Genomic DNA, 25,794 nt, shown 5'->3' on the forward strand with positions numbered 1-25,794 from the left:
AACAGAGACATAGATCAGGGCTTAAAAGCATATTATAAATGTTGAAAATAAAGTGTCCAGCCAAGTATTATGAAAAATAGAGACACGTGTGGCTGGATACTTTATGGACAACCCTTATATTTACAGGTATTAAATATATTTGACATATTTAAAACAAAAGTGAAATTTGTATCTGGGGCTCAGTAGAGTATTGTTTATTACATTTTTATAATAATAAACTGTACTGTATTTTAAAATTTTTCAAAGATGACACTGTATTTTGTTCCTATTTCTGGAAAGCTATTTTTATTTTTTTCATTAAATCATAGCTGTATACATTAATGCATTTATGGTGCATAATGTGCTGGTTTTATATACAACTTGGAATGCTTACATCAAACTGGTTTCACCTCACTTTTTTAGAGGAAAGCTATTTTTAAAGTAAAACAAATGGGTATGAAAAAGGTTTTTAGATCATAAAGTGCTAATAAGTGGCAGCTACTAAATTCATTGCCAGGTATGGAAACACTCAAGGGTCATGCATGAGGTTAAAAACACAGCCAGTCGATTTTGTCAGTTGATGGCGATGCAGACACCAACAAGTAGGTGCTCTTGGAGCCCAGTAAGACCATGGCTATCAAGATCTCACTGTCTCGATTTTGCCTGGGCAGAGGGGACAGAGCAACAAAGGCTAAAGCATCACCAGACATTGCAGCATCTAGAAAGGTAAAAATTTCTAAATTCCTCATTGGAAATTTCTCATTTTTTACCGGGTAGAAGGTTTTATTTCTTTCTGTTTAAAAATGCCAATAGTATTGTTCACATCTGTTGTCCTCCACATCCCCTGAAGGAATCCTGGTGGGAATATGATTTTAATGACACCATATATATGAATTGGGTCCCCAATTTCTTAAGCAGACAAACAATAGTGAGCCTACTGCCAGTGCAGGGACCCTGGAACTCCTCTGTGCTGGATGTAAGCCTTCCCTCGCCTCCTTAGAAATGACCTCTGCTAAGTGTCCATTTCCCTTATTACAATGAGATCTAACAGTTGCCTTTCACATACTTACTGAGCTTTGACCAATTACCTGTGTATTTAGTACAGGAGGAAAAAAAAAAGTCTCTTTCCTTTGGGAAAAAAGAGATTTGGGCTTCCCCAGCAGTTCTTTAAATCAAGTCAGGTGATAGAATCTTCTGAGAATGTCAGCTTGGAGCCTCTGGATATTCACACTTATCACAGATCAAGGTAGCAGAAGGAATATATTCCTAACTTAATATAAGTGTCCTTCTAAACACTTATCATGCTGGTACATGCTTTCAAGTAGTGGACTTTATAACTGTGAAGTAAAATAATATTTTACAATGTGTTATGATTTGCAAGGCACACTCAGTTTCACTTTTGTCTCCCTAATCACTACAGCAGCCCCACAGGAAACATGTTATTACCTCCTTCACAAGGAGGAAACCAAGGCTCCGACAGCCTGTATGATGAATCCAAGATTGCAAGGTCAGGGCTCAATCCCAGATCTTCTGACTTTAAATGCCAGGCAATTTCCAACACTTCTCCAAATTTAAAAATGTGAGCCTGGGTCGCCTTGTATGTCAGAGAATGTGTAGGATGGGAATGATCCTATTCATAATGAAGCCATTTACTGCAGATAGGAGGGAAAAGGAGGAGCAGAGAGGCTGGTATCTACTGAGCCTCGACTCTGTGTGGGCTGCTTTCCTTGCACTCCCTCACTTAAGCATCATCTCTTTCTCTTACATGGTCAAAAAGAATGAAAATTAAGCAAGATTAAATTACTTTCCCAAATTCACATAGCTCACCAATGACAAAACTGGACTGACATCTCCAGGCTCTCTGACCCCAAACCCACACTCTTCTCACCACATTTTATATTTTACCACAACTCACAGCGTGGTTTCATACACAATAGATTTTAAAAGGCAAACAACCAACAAAAGTTCTCTGTTTGGGAAGGGTTGGTGTTCTTAAAGTCTGTCTCCCACCAGCACCTCCCCTGGTCCTCCAGCCCAGCTTTCCATGTGAAACTTATGACGTTTTCTTCTGCTCCCTGGCAGGATGTGTGCTGGTGGTTTCCGTGATTGAACAGCTGGCTCAGGTTCACAACTCAACTGTGGAGGCCTCAATGGAAAGATTGTGCAGCTACCTGCCTGGTAAGTACGGGCAGGGTCCACTGCTGTGGACCTACTTGCCTTCTCACTTACGAGCCACTTTGACTGAGTTTATATCCTGCATATGCTTATGGAGCAGAATCAGATTGTGTTATTTCTGTGGGCTGATATCCTAAAAGAAATTAAAACAACAACAACAAACACTCTAGGCAATTTCTCCTAGATGTTCATTATCCATCATGACAGAAAAAAATTGCTATGGAGATTTAGGGAATAAAATGTAGAATGGCCAATTGTAATTTGTGTGTCACATTAATAAAGATTTGCCCACTTAGTGATCATGGCCTTAAGTACTAAGAAATCAGAATAATGAACAATTTTCAATAGTTTTATGTTAACCCGACCAACATATACATACTGAGATGCATACAGAGCCCCACCAACACAGAGATTCAGGCTAGGAAAACAACTGAACTCAAAATCCCAGATGTAAAAATAATTTAGAACATTCCATTGATTTCAATTGGATCCCAATAAAGTACCTTATCCATCCTGCAAAAGAAGAAACTGATTGGTGGTTTAAACAAGTTGTGTGTTTTTCAATGTCAGCAGGAAGAAAATTAACTCTATTTCCCTCATAGAATACTGTTACTAAGACAGTCATAATGAATATACTTCTTCAAGAGTTAAATTTTCAATCTTTTAATGGGAACTAATTCATCAAAGATGCCTACATTATTTTTTCTGTTAAAGAAGGTAGTTGGACAAATGACATTGTATCTTTGATTTATTTATCACATTTTGGCAATAGCACCAGAGTGTTTTCAGAGTATTTATTGTATGAAATCACAATATACTTTCACAGGCTAAAAAACTGTTTAAAATTCATAAACAAACAGTAGGAGAGAATAATGCACACAATCATGTGTTTATAATGTTACAAATTGACCATTGTTGAGATTTGACATATCTTATACATCAAAATTACATCTTTCTATTGTGAAATTAAGCCATGGCAGAACAACTTGAAACCCTTTGGCTTCCCTTACTCCCAGTTTCATCCCTCTCACCACCTCTCTAGAAGGAACCACCCATATGAATTTAATGGATATTATTCTTGTAAGATTGTGTGAATCCATAAACATTGTATAGCATTGTACTGCCAGTGATTTTTTTTTTCTTTTAGCCTTTTCTTGGTTAAAAACAAGGCAAATGGCTTATTAGTTGTCTATTTTTTGAGACTTTGGGAAAAAATGGTAAGAAGAAGTTAACTGATGACTCCATACTGAACCTCAGAGTCAAAGCATTCTATAATAGACATACTCTTATCTGACAATGTGAATGTTACTTTCTTTGCATTATTATTATTGCTTAATATTTTGACACAGCAATTGTCTGATTTGTTTTCTGAATGTATTTATTGTCATTCGTTCTTTATGAGGTTTTATTTTTGCAAAAGCGGAAACCTAATAAACACACATACATGTTAAAAAAAAAAAAGACAAATGTAGAAAACCACACAAAGCAAATGTATAGTTTCATCATTCATTGAAAGGCAAACACCTTGTAAACGTTCAGAGTTTGTAAGGGTAAAGAACAGATAGAGAGAGGAGACAAGATGGCTAACTGAAGCCAGCTTTCCACAGAACCTCCCATCCAGTAGAAGAGTTAAAGGACAAAAATTCAGCAAGTAACCTGGTGGATTTGAGCTGCACTAAGAGAGAAGGTTGAAGAATGCACGTGAACCCCGCTGAGGCAAGCTGTGACCACAAGGATACAAACAAAAGGTACAAAATCCATCACCAAGCAGACGGGAGTCCCCTCCCCCATGAGAATGGCTCAGAGTGCCCCACAAACAATCGGGCAGAGTTCAAAGGTCCTCCCACTACACTCCACGGGAGAGACCCTCTAAAAACTGGACCTACTTCCCCTACTAGGGTGCCACGGCGTCCTCCTGCCAGGCATAAAACTGTATATAGTCTCTGCCTGGAATTCTGAGCTCCCAGTGCTCCCCTTCACTCACACTGAAGTCTGGAGGCCAGTCCTGGTTGGCGAAGAGGGGACCACACCGGAGTGGCAGTTCCCTGAGGCACAGTGTGACAACGTCTTTTGGTGACAATACGGCCAGGCATAAAACTGTGTAAAGCCGTATGTGTTCTCTGACCGCAACCCCTGGCTCCCAGCACTCCCCGCGCTTCCCTCTGCTCTTGCTCCAAGGTCTGGAGGCCTGTCCCCCAGAGGTCCAGACTCTTGGGAGATTGCTCAAGGGGTGTAGACAGTGCTGGGCTTCAGCCAGTCGGTGCAGACTCTGGGGTATGGGAGTGGAGAGAGGATGGTTGGCCTGAAGAGAGCTATACCGGAGGAGTGGTTGCCTGAGCCATAAAACAGCAGCCCTATTTTGCTAGCAATATGGCTCACTACCGAATATTCTGAAGCCCCCCCTCCGTCTCCCTGGGCAACCAGAGACTCTGAGTATAGGATTTGCCTGAGGCAACTCCAACTTGCAAACCGGGGGGGAAAATCCCAGGGCGGGGCTGACCCAGAGGTCCACTTTACTAAACCTAAGATGCACTTGGCCCTCAGGGGATCATCAGCCTATAGACAATACAAGAACAAAGACAAGCTGATTTGGAACTCAATTCAGCTTCTCTTCTGCAGGGGAACCACAGAGTTGTTCTGTTCTGTTCTGTCAGTAACATTAATCAGGGGTGAGACTGGACCTGAATGAAAACCCCACAACCTTCATCAAGCACCCGAGGTTGTCAGGCCTCACCTCCTCCTGCTAGAGAGAGGAAGAGCTCAGTGGCCTGGCAGACTTCCTTGTGATTCAGGCAGGTGCAAACTCCTGGAGTACTGGTTCACTACAGGCAACTGGGTCAGCCAACTGCAGGGCTATCAGTGACTGGGTGTGACAGTGGTGAAGGTGGGGAAGGAGGCAGCAACCTTCCCAGACTGATCTACTGTCTGGGTGGCTCCTCCTGACTCCAAGCAGCACTGGAGCAAGCCACACCAAGTCACCAGACCCCTGTGATCCAGTTCCCAGAGACCTCTTAAACTCTCTCACCCGAGACAGGTGCAGACTGAGACAATCTATTTGGACTTTTTGAACTGAACCAATCACCTGAGGAGAAATCAGGTGGTGCCCTGGGTGAACGGTGGTAGGAAGGTTTGATTTTTCTTTTCCAATTGTTTGCCGGTGGGGGGCGGGGTGACTTAATTGCTGATATTTCTCCACAGCTGAGATTTCAATCCAGAGTATCTGTTTCACTAGGGTGGAACAGAAACCAGCTGAAAACAAGACAGAACCACTTAGCCCCACCACACCAGACAGGGCCCCAGTTTCTCAGGCCACAACACTGTACAGGCCCTCGACAAAGCCCCAGGGGAAAAAATCAAAGGGAGTAAGACAAACATGGGGCGGAATCAGCAGAAAAACTCTGGTAACATGAATAACCAGAATATATCAATCCCCCCAAGGAAAGATATGGCAAATGTAATTGAAGATCCCATTCATAAACAACTGGCTGAGATGTCAGAAATCAAATTCAGAATTTGGATTGCAGACAAGATTAACAAAGTGGAATTAGGAATTCGAGGAGAAATTCAAAAGTTGTCTCAAGAATTTAACAAATTTAAAGACAAAAACACCAAAGACTTAGACACACTGAAGCAAGAATTTCCAGCCCTCAAAGATATGAAAAATACAGTAGAATCCCTCAGCAACAGAATGGAACAAGCAGTAGAAAGGATTTCTAACATTGAAGATAAAGCCTTTGAATGCTCCCAAACTCTCAAAGTGGAAGAGAAATGGAGACCAAAAACGGATCATTTTCTCCGAGAGCTCTGGGATAATTCGAAGAAGGCGAATATCCGAATCATTGGAGTTCCAGAAACAGATGAAGTGGCCTTGCTGGGCACAGAGGCCCTTCTGCATGAAATTATGAAAGAGAATGTTCCAGACATGCCTAGAGATTCTGAAATTCAGATATCAGATAGCTTCAGAACCCCAGCACGACTCAACCCCAATAAGACATCCCCCAGGCATATCATAATTAACTTCACTTAAGTTAATATGAAGGAGAAAATCCTCAAAGCTGCCAAGAGAAAGAAAACCATTACCTTCAAAGGGGAGAATATTAGAATGACTGCAGATCTCTCTGCTGAAACTTTTCAAGCCAGAAGAGGGTGGTCATCGACCTTTAATCTCCTAAAGCAATATAACTTTCAACCCAGGATCTTGTAGCCAGCTAAACTGAGTTTCATTTATGATGGAGAAATTAAGTACTTTAATGACATTCAGATGTTGAAGAAATTTGCCATAACCAAACCAGCTCTTCAGGATATTCTCAGACCTATCCTCCATAATGACCAACCCAATCCTATACCACAAAAGTAAACACACTCAGAAACTTTGGATCAAACTCCAATTTCCACACTCGCGAAAGGATCAAAAATGCCCACTGGACTTTGGAAACACTCGATACCCAAAACTTCACCAGACTTATCAATATTCTCCACTAATGTGAACGGCTTAAAATGTCCTCTAAAGAGGTTATACAGGTTAGCTGACTGTATACAAAAACTCAGGCCAGATATTTGCTGCATACAAGAGTCACATCTTAAAAGACAAATACAGACTCAGGTGAAAGGATGGTCATCCATATTTCAGGCAAATGGTAATCAGAAAAAAGCAGGTATTGCAATTTTATTTGCAGATACAATAGGCTTTAAACCAACAAAAGTAAGGAAGGACAAGAATGGTCACTTCATGTTTGTTAAGGGTAAGACTCAATATGATGAGATCTCAATTATTAATATCAATGTACCCAACCAGAATGCACCTCAATTTATAAGAGAAACTATAACAGACATGAGTAACTTGATTTCCTCCAGCTCCATAATTGTCAGAGATTTCAACACTCCTTTGGCAGTGTTGGATCGATCCTCCAACAAGAAGCTGAGCAAAGAAATCTTAGATTTCAACCTAACCATCCAACATTTGGATTTAGCAGACATCTACAGAACATTTCATCCCAACAAAACTGAATACACATACTTCTTATCAGCCCATGGAACTTACTCCAAAATCGATCACATCTTAGGTCACAATTCTAACCTCAGTAAATTTAAAGGAATAGAAATTATTCCATGCATCTTCTCAGACCACCGTGGAATAGAACTCGAGCTCAGTAACAACAGGAATCTGCATACTCATACAAAAACATGGAAGTTAAATAACCTTATGTGAATGATACCTGGGTCAGAGATGAGACAAAGAAAGAAATCGCCAACTTTTTGGAGCAAAACAATAATGAAGACACGAACTATCAGAACCTCTGGGATACCGCAAAGGCAGTTCTAAGAGGGAAATTTATAACACTGCAAGCCTTCCTCAAGAGAACAGAAAGAGAGGAAGTTAACAACTTAATGGGACATCTCAAGCAACTGGAAAAGGAAGAACATTCCAACCCCAAACCCAGTAGAAGAAAAGAAATAACCAAAATTAGAGCAGAATTAAGTGAAATTGAAAACAAAAGAATAATACAACAGATCAATAAATCAAAAAGCTGGTTTTTTGAAAAGGTCAATAAAATAGATAAACCTTTGGCCAACCTAATCAGGAAAAAAAGAGTAAAATCTCTAATCTCATCAATCAGAAACAACAAAGACGAAATAACAACAGACTTCAGAAATCCAAAAAATCCTTAATGAATATTACAAGAAAATTTATTCTCAGAAATATGAAAATCTGAAGGAAATTGACTGATACTTGGAAGCATGTCACCTTCCAAGACTTAGCCAGAATCAAGTGGAATGTTGAACAGGACCATATCAAGTTCAGAAATAGCATCAACCATACAAAACCTCCCTAAAAAGAAGAGCCGGGACCAGATGGTTTCATGTCAGAATTCTACCAAACTTTTAAAGAGGAATTAGTACCTATATTACTCAACCTGTTCCAAAGGGTAGAAAAAGAAGGAAGACTACCCAGCACGTTCTATGAACCAAACATCACCCTGATCCCCAAACCAGGAAAAGACCCAACAAGAAAAGAAAATTATAGACCAATATCACTAATGAATATAGATGTAAAAATATTCACCAAGATCCTAACAAACAGAATCCAAAAACACATTAAACAAATTATACATCATGACCAAGTCGGTTTTATCCCAGGGTCTCAAGGCTGGTTCAACATACATAAATCCATAAATGTAATCGAGCACATAAACAAATTAAAAAACACAGACCAATATGATTCTCTCAATTGATGCAGAAAAAGCTTTTGATAATATCCAGCATCCCTTCATGATCAGAACACTTAAGAAAATCGGTATAGAAGGGACATTTCTTAAACTGATAGAGACCATCTACAGCAAACCCACAGCCAATATCATATTGAATGGAGTTAAATTGGAATCATTTCCACTCAGATCAGGAACCAGACAAGGCTGTCCATTGTCTCCATTGCTTTTTAACATTGTAATGGAAGTTTTAGGCACCGCAATTTGAGGAGAAAAGGCCATCAAGGGTATCCATATAGGGTCAGAAAAGATCAAACTTTCACTCTTCACTGATGACATGAAAGTATATCTGGAAAACACTAGGGACTCTACTACAAAACTCTTAGAAGTGATCAAGGAATACAGCAGCGTCTCAGGTTACAAAATCAACATTCATAAATCGGTAGCCTTTATATATACCAACAATAGCCAAGCTGAAAAAACAGTTAAGGACTCTATCCCATTCACAGTAGTGCCAAAGAAGATGAAATATCTGGGAATTTATCTAACAAAGGACGTGAAAGATCTCTATAAAGAGAACTATGAAACGATAAGAAAGGAAATAGCTGAAAATATTAACAAATGGAAAAACATACCATGCTCATGGCTGGGAAGAATCAACATTGTTAAAATGTCTATACTATCCAAAGCAATATATAATTTCAATGCCATCTCTATTAAAGCTCCACTGTCATACTTTAAAGATCTTGAAAAAACAATTCTTCATTTTATATGGAATCAGAAAAAACCTCGAGTAGCTAAGACATTACTCAGAAATAAAAACAAAGCAGGAGGAATTACACTACCAGACCTCAGACCATACTACAAATCGATAGTGATCAAAACAGCATGGTCAATCACCAAAATGTGGAAACAGCCTAAATGCCCACCAACCCAGGAATGGATTAACAAGCTGTGGTATATGTATACCATGGAATACTATTCAGCCATTAAAAAAATGGAGACTTTACATCCTTCATATTAACCTGGATGGATGTGGAAGACATTATTCTTAGTAAAGCATCACAAGAATGGAGAAGCATGAATCCTATGTACTCAATTTTGATATGAGGACAATTAATGACAATTATGGTTATGGGGGGAAAACAGAAAGAGGGAAGGAGGGAGGTGGGTGGGGCCTTGGTGTGTGTCACACTTTATGGGGGCAAGACATGATTGCAAGAGGGACTTTACCTAACAATTGCAATCAGTGTAACCTGGCTTATTGTACCCTCAATGAATCCCCAACAATAAAAAAAAAAACAACAGCATGGTATTGGCACAAAAACAGAGAAGTAGATATCTGGAACAGAATAGAGAACCAAGAGATGAATCCAGCTACTTACCATTATTTAATCTTTGAAAAGCCAATTAAAAACATTCAGTGGGGAAAAGATTCCCTATTTAACAAATGGTGCTGGGTGAACAGGCTGGTGACCTGTAGAAGACTGAAACTAGACCCACACCTTTCACCATTAACTAAGATAGACTCTCACTGGATCAAACATTTAAACTTAAGTCATGAAACTATAAAAATACTAGAGGAGAGTGCAGGGAAAGCCCTTGAAGAAATTGGTCTGGGTGAGTATTTTATGAGAAGGACCCCCGGGCAATTGAAGCAGCTTCAAAAATACACTACTGGGACTTGATCAAACTAAAAAGCTTCTGCACAGCCAAGAACACAGTAAGTAAAGCAAGCAAACAGCCCTGAGAATGGGAGAAGATATTTGCAGGTTATGTCTCTGACAAAGGTTTAATAACCAGAATCCACAGAGAACTCAAACTCATTAGCAAGAATAGAACAAGGGATCCCATCGCAGGCTGGGCAAGGGATTTGAAGAGAAACTTCTCTGAAGAAGACAGTCGCGTGGCCTTCAGACATATGAAAAAATGCTCATCATCTTTAATCATCAGAGAAATGCAAATCAAAACTACTTTTAGATACCATCTAACTCCAGTGAGACTAGCCTATATCACAAAATCCCAAGACCAGAGATGTTGGCGCGGATGTGAGAAAAGGGAACACTTTTGCACTGCTGTTGGGAATGCAAATTAATACATTCCTTTTGGAAAGAGATATGGAGAACACTTAGAGATCTAAAAATCTGCCATTCAATCCTGTAATCCCTCTACTGGGCATATACCCAGAAGACCAAAAATCACATCATAACAAAGATATTTGTACCAGAATGTTTATTGCAGCCCAATTCATAATTGCTAAATCATGGAAAAAGCCCAAGTGCCCATTGATCCACGAATGGATTAATAAATTGTGGTATATGTACACCATGGAATATTATGCAGCCTTAAAGAAAGAAGGAGACTTTGCCTCTTTCATGTTTACATGGATGGAGCTGGAACATATTCTTCTTAGTAAAGTATCTCAAGAATGGAAGAAAAAGTATTCAATGTACTCAGCCCAACTATGAAACTAATTTAGGGTTTTCACATGAAAGCTATAACCCAGTTACAACCTAAGAATAGGAAGAAGGGGGAAAGGGAGGGGAGGGAGAGGAGAGGTGGGTAGAGGGAAGGGGATTGGTGGAATTACACCAGCGGTGCATCTTACAAGGGCATATGTGAAACTTGGTAAATGGTCTGTGAAGCTAGTGAATGATGCCCCATGATTATATCAATGTACACAGCTATGATTTAATAATAAAAAAAAAAGAACAGACAGAGAGCCTCTCCAGAAGGCCACCTGTGTCCCATCCCATCCTCCTTTCCCTCCAAAAGAATGATGTCCTGAATGATTTTTCTTGCCTTTCTTTATAATTTTATCACCAAAGTGGGCAGCCATAGACATCAAAGCCTTGTGCAGCATTTAAATTTTGGTGTATCTTTTATGTCTCTTTTAATCCACAAGTTTCCTTTCCACACCTTCCTTTTTCTTACAATACGGCTGTGGACATCAGTCTACTCATTCCATAGATACTCCTGGAGTGCCAGGCTAATCTCACACACCATGAATGTGCCAGGCACAATGTCTGCCTCAATAAAACTTACAGTCCAGTGCCCTTAAAAACAAAAAAAAATACGGCTGTGGATGTTGACCTGTAGAATTTCCCACAGTCTGGATGGCGCTGATTGCATTCGGAGGTATAACTGAGTCTGCTCCTCTTGTTTCGTATTTCGTGAAAATTAGCAGCTTGACCAGAGGCTCAATCAGACTGCAGTTTGATTCCTTTGGCAAGCCTATAAGGGGCATTGTTTTCTTTCTTCAGAATGCCACAATAAGGGACTTTATCTTTTTTCTTTTTTGTGATGTTAGCAGCCGTTAACATTCAGTGATGATGTTTATTAATTTATTAGGGGTTAAAAATTGTGCTATTCTAATCTATCACTTATCTTTGATTTATAAACTGAATTATATCACTTCCCCTCCTCCTCATCATATGTTAGAAGAATTTCCATGGTAACTAGTTGCATTGTTTAGAAATTTCATATAGGAAAGGCAGGGTAAGTGTTTGATTTGTTCCCTTTATCAGTTTTCTAGATAATGCATTGTTTTCTATTGCCATCTCAAAGTAATCAATTAGTTTCCTTGAAAATGTCATCATGAACTCATGAATTTGAGCATACCCAATGGGTTTCAGTCAATTGCAATTATTGTCTTTTTGAAGCTCAAATGGTCCCATTGAGCGCCAACCACTGGCAGCCTCCTCAGGTTGACTCCTGAGTCCTTGGACATGAGCCTAATGACCTTTGACAGCTTGACCTTCACTAACTGGTAAGACAAGGTGTTCCAGCCCTTTCTTGTGCATTTGTAAGCCACAGAGTTGAAATCAATAATTTTTCTTAAAGGCCCTAGTTTCTTCTGGTGAGAAATAGCATTTCAAGACCATGATCTGTAGGCTTAGGCATGCTCATTGCTACTGGGTTAGCCATTTTTCCCAGGCTTTTTTGGTGGACAGCAATAGGAAATATACATGTATAATTTCTTTTTTTTTTTGAGACAGAGATGTAATCTGTCACTCTGGTTAGAATGATGTAGCATCACAGCTCACAGCAACCTCAAACTCTTGGGCTCAAGCAATTCTCTTGCCTCAGCCTCCCAAGTAGCTGGGATTACAGGCACCTGCCGCAATGCCCGGCTATTTTGTTATTGTTGTTGTTGCCATTATTGTTGTTAGCTGGCCTGGGCCAGGTTCAAACACACCTGCCTAGTTGTATGTGGCCAGTGCCCTACTCACTGAGCTACGGGTGCTACCCAACATGGATAATTTTTAATATAAAATATCTGAGGATTCCATACTGACATTTCAAATTCAAATCCAGAACTACAGATTTTTTCTTAATCTCTTCTGTATCACAACTGTATCTCCTTCTTTCCACATAAAGTCCCTCTTTACACACAAAGTTTTAGTTGTCAAGAATAAAGGAACTGATAGAATTAAAATATTCCACAATTACTCATTTACCTATCCATCATTGCACACATAACAGTCTCAGAATACCAGTTCTAGCACTGCTGTTAGTAATGCATTTTATCATTATCAAGAGCACTTAGAACTGGTTTTTGTAGAAGCCTTTCCATTTCCTCTGTCCTTCATCATTGTACTAAGTTGTCTGAGCTAGAATCATTACATAAAATAGTTTCTTTTTCATCCTCATTTCATCCTAGCGCCTTCAGCAACTTCAGAAATTAGAGTTCACAACCAGTCCTTATGTGGATGTCTCTCTAGTTGAGTTATTGTCTAAAGTTCATTCCTCAGGAAGGCTTCATGAGAACATTATTCCCTGAATTCTTGCATGTTGATAACAGGTTGCCTCCATGCTATACTAGAAAATCAGTATTTTTCTGGATCTAAAAATCCTTGGATTAATGTACACAGCTATGATTTAATAAAAAAAAAAAAGAAAGAAAGAAAAATCCTTGGAATACATTTCTTTACCTAAGCATCTTAAATATATTATTAAAAACCCTGGCAATAACCTAATTTTCCTTTTCCTTATAAGTCATTTGCTGTTTTCACCTTGAAATTCAGAGGATTCTTTTTCTTTCTCCTATAAAGTTGAGTTATCTAACAAGAATATGTGTTGGTGTTAGCTGTTGTATACTGGTGTTATTTGGGCATGCAGTGTGCTGTCTCAATGTGATTTCAGATACATATTTTCTAATTTTAGGCAAGTTTTAGCATTTGTTCAGTTTCCTTGGTGTGGTTTTCTTCTTCTTGGATTTCTATTATTCATATTTTAAAATTGTCTTTTCCTATTTTCACTGTTACTTATCACTTAAATACCTTTTCTCTCTTCATTTACTATCTGTCTTAAAATTATTCTTCTTCTTTACCTTCTGTTTTTACTATTTTGTGTTCATTCCAGTTTAGACTTCATTTTTTGGTTAATTTTTTTATTCTTCCCTGAGTTCTCTTATTCCATTTCTGAGTTGTTCTAATATGGCTTTCTGCTGTTCTTTCATGTGTTACACTATTTTATTAATGCCTCTTAGCTCATTTTGAAATAATGATTTGATCTATTTTTTTTTTTTTTTTTTGGCATGATTTTCTGGCATGCTTCTCCTAGGGATGTTATTCTGTTCCTTCATCTTTTTTTTTTCTCCTTATAATAACTTTGTATGGGAGTTGACCTAGATACATTTCTGCTGCTCATTTTTAGGTGAAATTAGTTTTCAAAAACTCTTAGGAACAGAGGGGCTTCACAGAAGTTTTTCTAAATGCATGGAGCCCCTTTTGCTGTTTTGGGGTAGTGTTTTTTTTTTTTTTTTTTTTTTAAATTGTGGCAGCTAGCTTGTTTTCTGAGATTTTCTGACTCTGTTCACCCAGCCACTTTTATCTGGACTTCCCCCACCCAGCAGTTTCTTCTTAGTGTGGTCCTTGTAGTGGGAGGGGGCTCTGCAGGGTTTGTTTCTGGAGCTTGTGAGGACCAGACCCCCCCCCGCCTTAGATCTTCCAACCTTCAGCTCCCCACACTCACCAGCTGTTGTAGTGAATAAACCCTCCCAGTTTTGGCTGCTAGTCTCTAATTGGCCCTGTCAGCTCTTCCAGGATTGACCTGTCCTCACATTTATCTGACATCCATGGACTTCCTCTATTTACTCTGGTACATAACTTGATAACCCACAGATCTTGTGGTTGTGATGTGCTTTGTCCTCACCTACTTGCAGGTTAGGGTTCATGGAGATACCTAGCCGTGTGGTCCCTGCTGTGCATGAGGTTTTGGTCTTGCTTATAGGTGCTTTTGTGTGTGGGGGGGGTCGGGGTGGAGGGTGTGGAGATTCAAAGAGATTCCAAGATTCTACTGTGTCTACTATCATGTTTTTGTTTTTCACCCCACATTATGCTTTTAATATCCATACATTTTAAGGCATGTAAACATAGGTGGGGCCTCTTAATTACTCTACAGTTCTTTACTATATGAATGTTCTGTGTTTTACTTATCTCCCCATTATTGACACAATCTATTACAACCTTACTTTATATTTTCACCCATCTCTGAGTTAGAGAAGAAGAGAGAAAACATTATTACCATTTTATAAAAGGAAAAAAGTGAAGAACGGTTACAATTATCATTAGGCTTGCTTTCATTAGCTGACTTTCCTGTATGTGAGGCCACACCGACAGGTGCAATTATGTGTACTTTGAGCTTGATGCTCTTTCTTTAGGAAAAGTTGTATTGTGCAAAAGTGAAAGACTGACTAATAACCCTATTTCCTAGATTATCCCCTCTTCTACATGCACTAGCAGAATGTAAAACAACTTGAAACAAGGTTGCTGATCTATAAGGTGCCATCTTGTCTTCTTCTAACTTAGAACTGCAAATGTCAGGGCCTGCAAAGGTAAAACGAGAGGCTAAAAGTCAGATTCTAGTGAAAAGGACATTGGCATTTCACAGAGGAAAGCAAAGTAGATATTTTGGGTTTCAATGGTAGATTGTCTTTTCAACTAGATTTCAAATCTTTTCCAATTTCGAAGGATTAAGAAAGCTATTTGGAGTTTTTTCGTGTTATCAATTAGCATTTTACCTCCAGATGAAATGTAGCATTCAGTTCAGATTTAAGGGTCATTACATTTGCTAGATGGAAAGGCAGGGTGGGAAGAAGAATTGTTCCCATTTTATGCCTGTGGAAAATAGTTCGTGGAGCGGTTATGTGAATTGTAAGGGGTGACAAAAACAGACTGTCCCCTAGCTGGGATTTCACCTGGGAAACAATAGCTCACAGTGCCGACTTGAACCCAGTATCACATCTGTCTGATAACCAGGAGCATGGGGGAGACGGGAGGTAGAAGGAGGTGAAATGGTGCACATAAACACACAATTAGTTTTTAAAAAATTATTTTTAAGTGTTACTTTCACCTCCAAAGCTAAACAATTACAAAATAAAACATAACCTTAGCAGGGAAATCACAAAAACAGCATTGCTGTGAATAATCCCTCAGTAAATCATGTTGCCCTTCCCTTGGCCTGGGAAGACAGATTTTTTTTTTCAAATTGTGTAAAGCATTTGTGACCTTCTGTTTCACCCACTGCTTTTGCCTCTGGCTGACATTAGTAAACACCTTGGAAGAATCTCAGAATTGTTAATGGAAAAATGATTAATGGAATCATTCTCACTAGGGGTCAGCAGAATCATATGCCCTCAGCGTCTTGCCAGAACTTCAGTTTCTTGGGTCACCAATGCAAAAATCTCATCTCCGTGAAATATGATAGTTAAAAACTCATGTAGACTGAAAATGGAGAAGGCTGTGCTCTACTCACATACTGTAGGTAATGAAAATCTATATGTGTCTTGGATCATGTAGTCAAAAAACTGTATGGTCGATTGGTCTCCCTGTGTGTCAAGTTTCCTGTCAATAGCTAATATATAGCAATACCTGGGACACCTGAGTTAGCTGAGGCACCAGATAAAGTGTCCTCAGCATGTTGAAATGTATGCTACGAATAACAAGGGCTTTTCTAGTAAAAGCTTCCAGTTGAACCACTTGATATGTCTACAATCTTAAGTTCTCTAAGTCTCAATGTTCTTTTCTTATAAAATGAGAATAAAAATAACCTCTCCCTCAAAAGATTCTTATGTGGTACCCAGCCCTGGTGGAATTATAGAGAAAACGCCAGCACATTGAGTTCAAATTAGGTCTTGGGACCTTTATTGGCTAGCACACTGAGAAAAGGTTCACATCTAAAAAATTCTCAGCCCCCAGAGGAGGGGAGAGCAAGATGGTGGCTGAGTAACAGCTTCCTTGCATCTGGGCACCGTGAGTCTGTGGAGATAGGACTCCAGGCATCTCTGGCTCATGGGATCTGCCTATCATCACCCCTGTAAGGATACAGGGAGTCAGCAAGAGACTTCTGGACCCCAAGAGGAGGACTAAAACAGTGGAAAAACGGCAAGTGGTCGCGTGTGTTCAATCGGTCTAAACCCGCCCGCAACTGCACGAGAAATTAAAGAGAAAGAGGAAGTGAAAGGAAAATTAGGGCAAGGAAACAGATAAAAGAAATCACTCATGAGGAAGAATCAGCAGAAAACTCCAGGCAACATGAAGAACCAGTCCAGAACAACCCTGCCAAGGGACCATGAGGTAGCTACTGCAGAGGATTCCACCTATAAAGAAATGTTAGGAATGACAGACAGGGAATTTAAAATACACATGATGAAAAAAATGAAAGAAATGATGGAAATAATGAAGGAAACTACTAATAAAGTGGAAAATAACCAAAAGGAAATCCAAAAACAGAATCAAATCAGAGATGAACGATATGAAGAATATAAAAAGGATATAGCAGAGCTGAAGGAACTGAAACAGTCAATTAGGGAACTTAAAGATGCAATGGAAAGTATCAGCAACAGGTTAGACCATGCAGAAGAAAGAATTTCAGAGGTAGAAGACAAAGTTCTTGAGATAACTCAGATAGTAAAAGAGGCAGAAAAGAAGAGAGAGAAAGCAGAATGTTCACTGTCAGAATTATGGGACTTTATGAAGCATTCCAACATATGAGTTATAGGAATGCCAGAGGGGAAGAAGAATGCCCCAGAAGAATGGAAGCCATACTAGAGAATATTATAAAAGAAAATTTCCCAAATATCACCAAAGATTCTGACACACTGCTTTCAGAGGGATATCGGACCCCAGGTCACCTCAACTCTAACTGAGCTTCTCCAAGACACATTGTGATGAACCTGTCCAAAGTCAAGACAAAAGAAAAGATTCTGCAAGCTACCACAAATAAGCGCCAGTTGACCTACAGGGGGAAATTCATCAGAGTGAACGCAGACTTCTCTAATGAAACTTTCCAAGCAAGAAGACAATGGTCATCTATCTTTAATCTACTTAAACAGAACAATTTCCACCGCAGAATTCTGTACCCTTCTAAGCTAAGCTTTAAAATTGACGGAGAAATCAAATCATTTACGGATATACAAACATTGAGGAAATTCACCACAACAAGACCAGCTCTACAGGAAATACTTCAACCTGCTCTGCACACTGACCACCACAATGGATCAGCAGCAAAGTAAGAACTCAGAAATTAAAGGACAGAACCTAACCTCCACACTGATGCAAAAGATAAAACTAAGCAATGGACTCTCACCAAATAAGACGAATAGAATACTACCACACTTATCAATTATCTCAATAAATGTTAATGGCTTGAATTCCCCACTGAAGAGACAGAGATTGGCTGACTGGATTAAAAAACACAAGCCATCCATTTGCTGTCTGCAAGAAACACACCTGGCTTCAAAAGACAAATTAAAGCTCTGAGTCAAGGGTTGGAAAATAATTTTTCAGGCAAATGGAATTCAGAAGAAAAGAGGAGTTACAATCTTATTTTCAGATACATGTGGATTTAAAGCAACTAAAGTCAAAAAAGACAAAGATTGTCACTTCATATTGGTCCAGGGAAAAATACAACAAGAAGATGTTTCAATTCTAAATATTTATACACCCAATTTAAATGCTCCCAGATTATTGAAACAGACCTTACTTAGTCTGAGCAATATGATATCTGATAATACCATAATAACAGGGGATCTTAACACCCCTCTTACAGAGCTGGACAGATCCTCTAAACAGAAATTAAACAGAGATATAAGAGATTTAAATGAGACCCTAGAACAACTGTGCTTGATAGATGCATATAGAACACTCCAACCCAAAGATAAAGAACATACATTCTTCTCATCACCCCATGGAACATTCTCCAAAATTGATCATACCCTGGGACACAAAACAAATATCAACAGAAAAAAAAGAATTGAAATTTTACCTTGTATCTTCTCAGACCATAAGACACTAAAGGTGGAACCCAACTCTAACAAAAATGCTCGACCCCACCCAAAGGCATGGAAATTAAACAATCTTCTGTTGAATAACAGATGGGTGCAGGAAGAAATAAAACAGGAAATCATTAACTTCCTTGAGCATAACAACAATGAAGACACAAGCTACCAAAACCTGTGGGATACTGCAAAAGCAGTTTTGAGAGGAAAATTCATCACTTTAGATGCCTACATTCGAAAAACAGAAAGAGAGCACATCAACAATCTCACAAGCCATCTTATGGAATTGGAAAAAGAAGAACAATCTACGCCTAAACTCAGTAGAAGAAAAGAAATATCCAAAATCAAATCAGAGATCGATGAAATTGAAAACAAAAGAATCATTCAGAAAATTAATGAAACAAGGAGTTGGTTTTTTGAAAAAATAAATAAAATAGATAAACCATTGGCCAGACTAACGAGGAATAGAAAAGTAAAATCTCTAGTAACCTCAATCAGAAATGATAAAGGGGAAATAACAACTGATCCCACAGAGATACAAGAGATCATCTCTGAATACTACCAGAAACTCTATGCCCAGAAATTTGACAATGTGAAGGAAATGGATAAATATTTGGAATCACACCCTCTCTCTAGACTCAGCCAGGAAGAAATAGAGCTCCTGAACAGACCAATTTCAAGCACTGAGATCAAAGAAACAATAAAAAAATCTTCCAACCAAAAAATGCCCTGGTCCAGATGGCTTCACTCCAGAATTCTATCAAACCTTCAAGGAAGAGCTTATTCCTGTACTGCAGAAATTATTCCAAAAAATTGAGGAAGAAGGAATCTTCCCCAACACATTCTATGAAGCAAACATCACCCTGATACCAAAACCAGGAAAAGACCCAAACAAAAAGGAGAATTTCAGACCAATCTCACTCATGAACATAGACGCAAAAATTCTCAACAAAATCCTAGCCAATAGATTACAGCTTATCATCAAAAAGGTCATTCATCATGATCAAGTAGGCTTCATCCCAGGGATGCAAGGCTGGTTTAACATATGCAAGTCCATAAACTTTATCCACCATATTAACAGAGGCAAAAATAAAGATCACATGATCCTCTCAATAGATGCAGAAAAAGCATTTGATAAAATCCAGCATCCTTTTCTAATTAGAAAACTGAAGAGGATGGGCATAGGTGGCACATTTCTAAAACTGATTGAAGCTATCTATAACAAACCCACAGCTAATATTTTACTGAATGGAGTAAAACTGAAAGCTTTTCCTCTTAGAACTGGAACGAGACAAGGTTGTCCTCTGTCACCTTTACTATTCAACATAGTGCTGGAAGTTCTAGCCAATACAATTAGGCAAGACAAGGAAATAAAGGGAATGCAAATGGGAGCAGAGGAGGTCAAACTCTCCCTCTTTGCTGACGACATGATCTTATACTTAGAGAACCCCAAAGACTCAACCACAAGACTCCTAGAAGTCATCCAAAAATATAGTAATGTTTCATGATATAAAATCAATGTCCACAAGTCAGTAGCCTTTGTATACACCAATAACAGTCAAGATGAGAAGCTAATTAAGGATGCAACTCCCTTCACCATAGTTTCAAAAAAAATGAAATACCTAGGAATATACCTAACGAAGGAGGTGGAGGACCTCTATAAACAAAATTATGAACATGTCTATACTTCCCAAAGCAATCTACCTGTTCAATGCCATTCCTATCAAATACCAACATCGTACTTTCAAGATTTGGAAAAAAATGATTCTACGTTTTGTATGGAACCGGAAAAAACCCCGAATAGCGAAGGCAGTTCTTAGTAACAAAAATAAAGCTGGGGGCATCAGCATACCAGATTTTAGTCTGTACTACAAAGCCACAGTGGACAAGACAGCATGGTACTGGCACAAAAACAGAGACATAGACACTTGGCATCGAATTGAAAACCAAGGAATGAAACTAACATCTTACAACCACCTAATCTTCGATAAACCAAACAAGAACATACCTTGGGGGAAAGACTCCCTATTCAATAAATGGTGTTGGGAGAACTGGATGCCTACATGTAAAAGACTGTAACTGGACCCACACCTTTCCCCACTCACAACAATTGATTCAAAATGGATAAAGGAGTTAAATTTAAGGCATGAAACAATAAAAATCCTCAAAGAAAGCATAGGAAAACACTGGAAGATATTGGCCTGGGGAAAGACTTCATGAAGAAGACTGCCATGGCAATTGCAACAACAACAAAAATAAACAAATGGAACTTCATTAAACTGAAAAGCTTCTGTACAGCTTAGGAGACAACAACTAAAGCAAATAGACAACCTACACAATGGGCAAGGATATTTGCATGTTTTCAGACAAAAGCTTGATAACTAGGATCTATAGAGAACTCAAATTAATCCACATGAAAAAAGCCAACAATCCCATATATCAATGGGCAAGAGACATGAATAGAACTTTCTCTAAAGACAACAGACGAATGGCTAACAAACACATGAAAAAATGTTTATCAGCTCTATATATTAGAGAAATGCAAATAAAAACAACCCTGAGATATCATCTAACCCCAGTGAGAATGGCCCACATCACAAAATCTGAAAACTGCAGATGCTGGCATGGATGTGGAGAGAAGGGAACACTTTTACACTGCTGGTGGGACTGCAAACTAGTACAACCTTTCTGGAAGGAAGTCTGGAGAAACCTCAAAGCACTCAAGCTAGACCTCCCATTTGATCCTGCAATCCCATTACTGGGCATCTACCCAGAAGGAAAAAAATCCTTTTATCATAAGGACACTTGTACTAGACTGTTTGTTGCAGCTCAATTTACAATCGCCAAAATGTGGAAACAGCCTAAATGCCCACCAACCCAGGAATGGATTAACAAACTGAGGTATATGTATACCATGGAATACTATTCAGCTATTAAAAAAAATGGAGACTTTACATCCTTCGTATTAACCTGGATGGAAGTGGAAGACATTATTCTTAGTAAAGCATCACAAGAATGGAGAAGCATGAATCCTATGTACTCAATTTTGATATGAGGACAATTAATGACAATTAAGGGTATGGGGGGAAGCAGAAATAGGGACGGGGGGGCCTTGGTGTGTGTCACACTTTATGGGGGCAAGGCATGATTGCAAGAGGGACTTTACCTAACAATTGCAATCAGTGTAACCTGGCTTATTGTACCCTCAATGAATCCCCAACAATAAAAAAAAAGAAAAAAAAATTCTCAGCCTCCTATGACAAAAGAAGGGAGTTTTTATACCTTTTTCAGTTGAGGGGTGAGGGAGGTAGGTGGAATCTTTGCAAGGTTAGATTGACAGGGTTGGGGGTTGGTTGATTACCAAGGCAACCAAGGATATAAATACGGTTTTACAGGGGTCTGTTGTGACTCTGGGTTAATCCCCTGTCTCTGCAGGGTATGTTTGTTTAACAGCCTGTTTCTGCAGGCCTACATGCTGAAGGGGGTGCTGACGTGGAGGAGGAAAGAAAGTGCAAATTGGGGCCCATTTGGCCTTGAGCTTATAGGAAATGAAATGATGGCAAACCAGGATGGCGCCTGTGGCTCAAGGAGTAGTGTGCCGGTCCCATATGCCAGAGGTGGCGGGTTCAAACCCAGCCCTGGCCAAAAAAAAAAAAAAAAAATGATGGCGAACCTGAAGGTGACTTTCATATTGGAATGTCCTAGGCCTTACACACACTAGGTATACATGTAGTGCATATGATGACTGCTTAATTGGCCTTTTTGCGATCCCTTTTGCCCTTTGGAGCAGCCACACTTTTCTTTTTTCCTCTGCTGTTCAAGTTCCTACTCTTTGAATCTGTACAAATTAAATACTCTGTATCTTCCTACAAAGGGCTTAACAGTATAATTTTTATTTTAGGTAAGTTATTTTCCACATGGGAAGGCCAATCTTCTCTTCTGTTGTATCGGTGATGGTCAGGTTCCCATCTGATCGTGGCTAACTGGGGATACTCTATAACTGGCCCTTTCTGGAGATTTTGCCTGTTTCTGCTCTGCATCTTCTGTGATGATCTTAGAATCTCATGTTCCCCACCAACCATTGTTCCTGGGGCCTCAAACAGTAACAATCACAGAATCCACTTGAAGGAAGTGCTCTGTGGGGAGAACCCTGCAGGTTACTTGAGCTGGACAGAATGCTAAGAAACACACACATGCAAACACCTCTTATCTTTTGGAAAAGAAGATGAATTTTCTCTTCCTTTTGGCCAGGACTGCACATCTCAAAAAACACCCCATCATCCCCTACTGAATCTAGCACCCGCTGTGCTCTGGGTTAAGAATGTTCTGTGTTAAAGCTTTAAACTTCCTTCTAAAGTGCCTTGCTTTTTTGCTTAATTTTGAATGTCTCTTATAAAAATCTTCAAACTTAGTGGAAGCTACAGTGAAGGGACCCAAATTCTACACCTATATTTGACAGATGTGGAAATTAAAGGCCAGAAAAGCAAGCTCCAAGCTGAGAAGCCAATGGACCGGTGTGGGGTCTCTGAATACTACAACAGCTGAGTTTCTTGACCCTCTCCACAATAACATCCTTAAAAAAGAAGCACCCCAAAGAGAGGAGATATGTTTTTAAAACGGTTTTATTAAAATATATCTCCCATGGCGTACAATTCAGCCATTTAAATGGCACAATTTTGTGGCTTTGAGTCTATTCCCAATTGTGCATCTAAAACCACAATCAATTATAGAATATTTCTATTACACCAAAATGAAACTCCATGTCCCTTAGCCATTGCTGCCCAAACACCATCCTCCCCAGCCCTAAACAACCACTAGTATGCTTTTTGTTCCAGGGATTTCATTTAAATTGAATCACAGATTATGTGGCCTCTTGTGACTGGTTTCTTTCCCTTAGTGTAATGTTTCAGAGGCTTATCCATGTTGTAGCATGTATTATAACTTCATTACTTTTTATTAAATAATTTTCTGTAGTATGGATGTAGCACATTTGTTTATCAGTTTATTAGCTGATGGGGATTTGAGTAGTTTCCACTCCTTGGCTATTGTGCAATATGCCTCTTTGAATATTAGGGTGTAATTTTTGTGTGAACATGTTTTCTGTTATCTCAGGTGTGTACTGTACGTAGGGACAGATCTGCTGAATCACACAATAACTCTACACCGAGCAATTCAAAGAACAACTAGGCTGGTGACCAAAGAGGCTGCACCATTTTACATTCCCATTAGAAGCCTTCTAAGACTTCCATGACTTCTTTTTTTTTTTTTATTGTTGGGGATTCATTGAGGGTACAATAAGCCAGGTTGCTTTGATTGCAATTGTTAGGCAAAGTCCCTCTTACAATCATGTCTTGCCCCCATAAAGTGTGACACACACCAAGGCCCCACACCTCCCCCTACATCCCTCTTTCTATTTTTCCTCCCTCCACAACCTTAATTGTCATTGATTGTCCTCATATCAAAATTGAGTACATAGGATTCATGCTTCTCCATTCTTGTGATGCTTTACTAAGAATAATGTCTTCCACTTCCATCCAAGTTAATAGGAAGGATGTAAAGGCTCCATTTTTTTTAAATAGCTCAATGTATTCCATGGTATACACATACCTCAGTTTGTTAATCCATTCCTGGGTTGGTGGGCATTTAGGCTGTTTCCACATTTTGGCGATTGTAAATTGAGCTGCAATAAACAGTCTAGTACAAGTGTCCTTATGATAAAAGGATTTTTTTCCTTCTGGGTAGATGCCCAGTAATGGGATTGCAGGATCAAATGGGAGGTCTAGGTTGAGTGCTTTGAGGTTTCTCCATACTTCCTTCCAGAAAGGTTGTACTAGTTTGCAGTCCCACCAGCAGTGTAAAAGTGTTCCCTTCTCTCCACATCCACGCCACCATCTGCAGTTTTGAGATTTTGTGATGTGGGCCATTCTCACTGGGGTTAGATGATATCTCAGGGTTGTTTTGATTTGCATTTCTCTAATATATAGAGATGATGAACATTTTTTCATGTGTTTGTTAGCCATTCATCTGTCCTCTTTAGAGAAGGTTCAATTCATGTCTCTTGCCCATTGATATATGGGATTGTTGGCTTTTTTCATGTGGATTAATTTGAGTTCTCTATAGATCCTAGTTATCAAGCTTTTGTCTGATTGAAAATATGCAAATATCCTTTCCCATTGTGTAGGTTGTCTCTTTGCTTTGGTTATTGTCTCCTTAGCTGAACAGAAGCTTTTCAATTTAATGAAGTCCCATTTGTTTATTTTTGTTGTTGTTGCAATTGCCATGGCAGTCTTCTTCATGAAGTCTTTCCCCAGGCCAATATCTTCCAGTGTTTTCCTATGCTTTCTTTGAGGATTTTTATTGTTTCATGCCTTAAATTTAACTCCTTTATCCATTTTGAATCAATTCTTGTGAGTGGGGAATGGTGTGGGTCCAGTTTCAGTCTTTTACATGTTGACATCCAGTTCTCCCAACACCATTTATTGAAAAGGGAGCCTTTCCCCCAAGGTGTGTTCTTGTTTGGTTTATCAAAGATTAGGTGGTTGTAAGAAGTTAGTTTCATTCCTTGGTGTTCAATTCGATTCCAAGTGTCTATGTCTCTGTTTTTGTGCCAGTACCATGCTGTCTTGACCACCATGGCTTTGTAGTACAGACTAAAATCTGGTATGCTGATGCCCCCAGCTTTATTTTTATTGCTAAGAACTGCCTTAGCTATACGGGTTTTTTTCTGGTTCCTTACAAAACGCAGAATCATTTTTTCCAAATCTTGAAAGTATGATGTTGGTATTTTGATAGGAATGGCATTGAATATGTAGATTGCTTTGGGAAGTATAGACATTTTAACAATGTTGATTCTTCCCATCCATGAGCATGGTATGTTCTTTCATTTGTTAATATCCCCTGCTATTTCTTTTCTGAGGATTTCATAATTTTCTTTATAGAGGTCCTTCACCTCCTTCGTTAGGTATATTCCTAGGTATTTCATTTTCTTTGAAACTATGGTGAAGGGAGTTATGTCTTAATTAGCTTCTCATCTTGACTGTGTGTATACAAAGGCTACTGACTTGTGGACATTGATTTTATATCCTGAAACATTACTGTATTTTTGGATGACTTCTAGGAGTCTTGTGGTTGAGTCTTTGGGGTTCTCTAAGT

At 39.1% G+C, this 25,794-nt stretch overlaps 1 protein-coding gene across 2 annotated transcripts in view; it reads left to right on the forward strand.

Annotated features, from left to right (window-relative positions):
• AOAH (acyloxyacyl hydrolase) overlaps positions 1–25,794 on the forward strand; it is a 320,779-nt gene that overhangs the window by 26,107 nt on the left and 268,878 nt on the right. For both annotated transcript variants that reach the window (XM_053553720.1, XM_053553721.1), the window contains exon 2: positions 2,062–2,157. In XM_053553720.1, coding sequence (XP_053409695.1) covers positions 2,062–2,157 — 96 coding nt within the window. The remainder of the gene's footprint in view (positions 1–2,061; positions 2,158–25,794) is intronic.

Source organism: Nycticebus coucang, chromosome 11, assembly GCF_027406575.1.
Source record: "Nycticebus coucang isolate mNycCou1 chromosome 11, mNycCou1.pri, whole genome shotgun sequence".
NCBI classification, from domain to species: domain Eukaryota; kingdom Metazoa; phylum Chordata; class Mammalia; order Primates; family Lorisidae; genus Nycticebus; species Nycticebus coucang.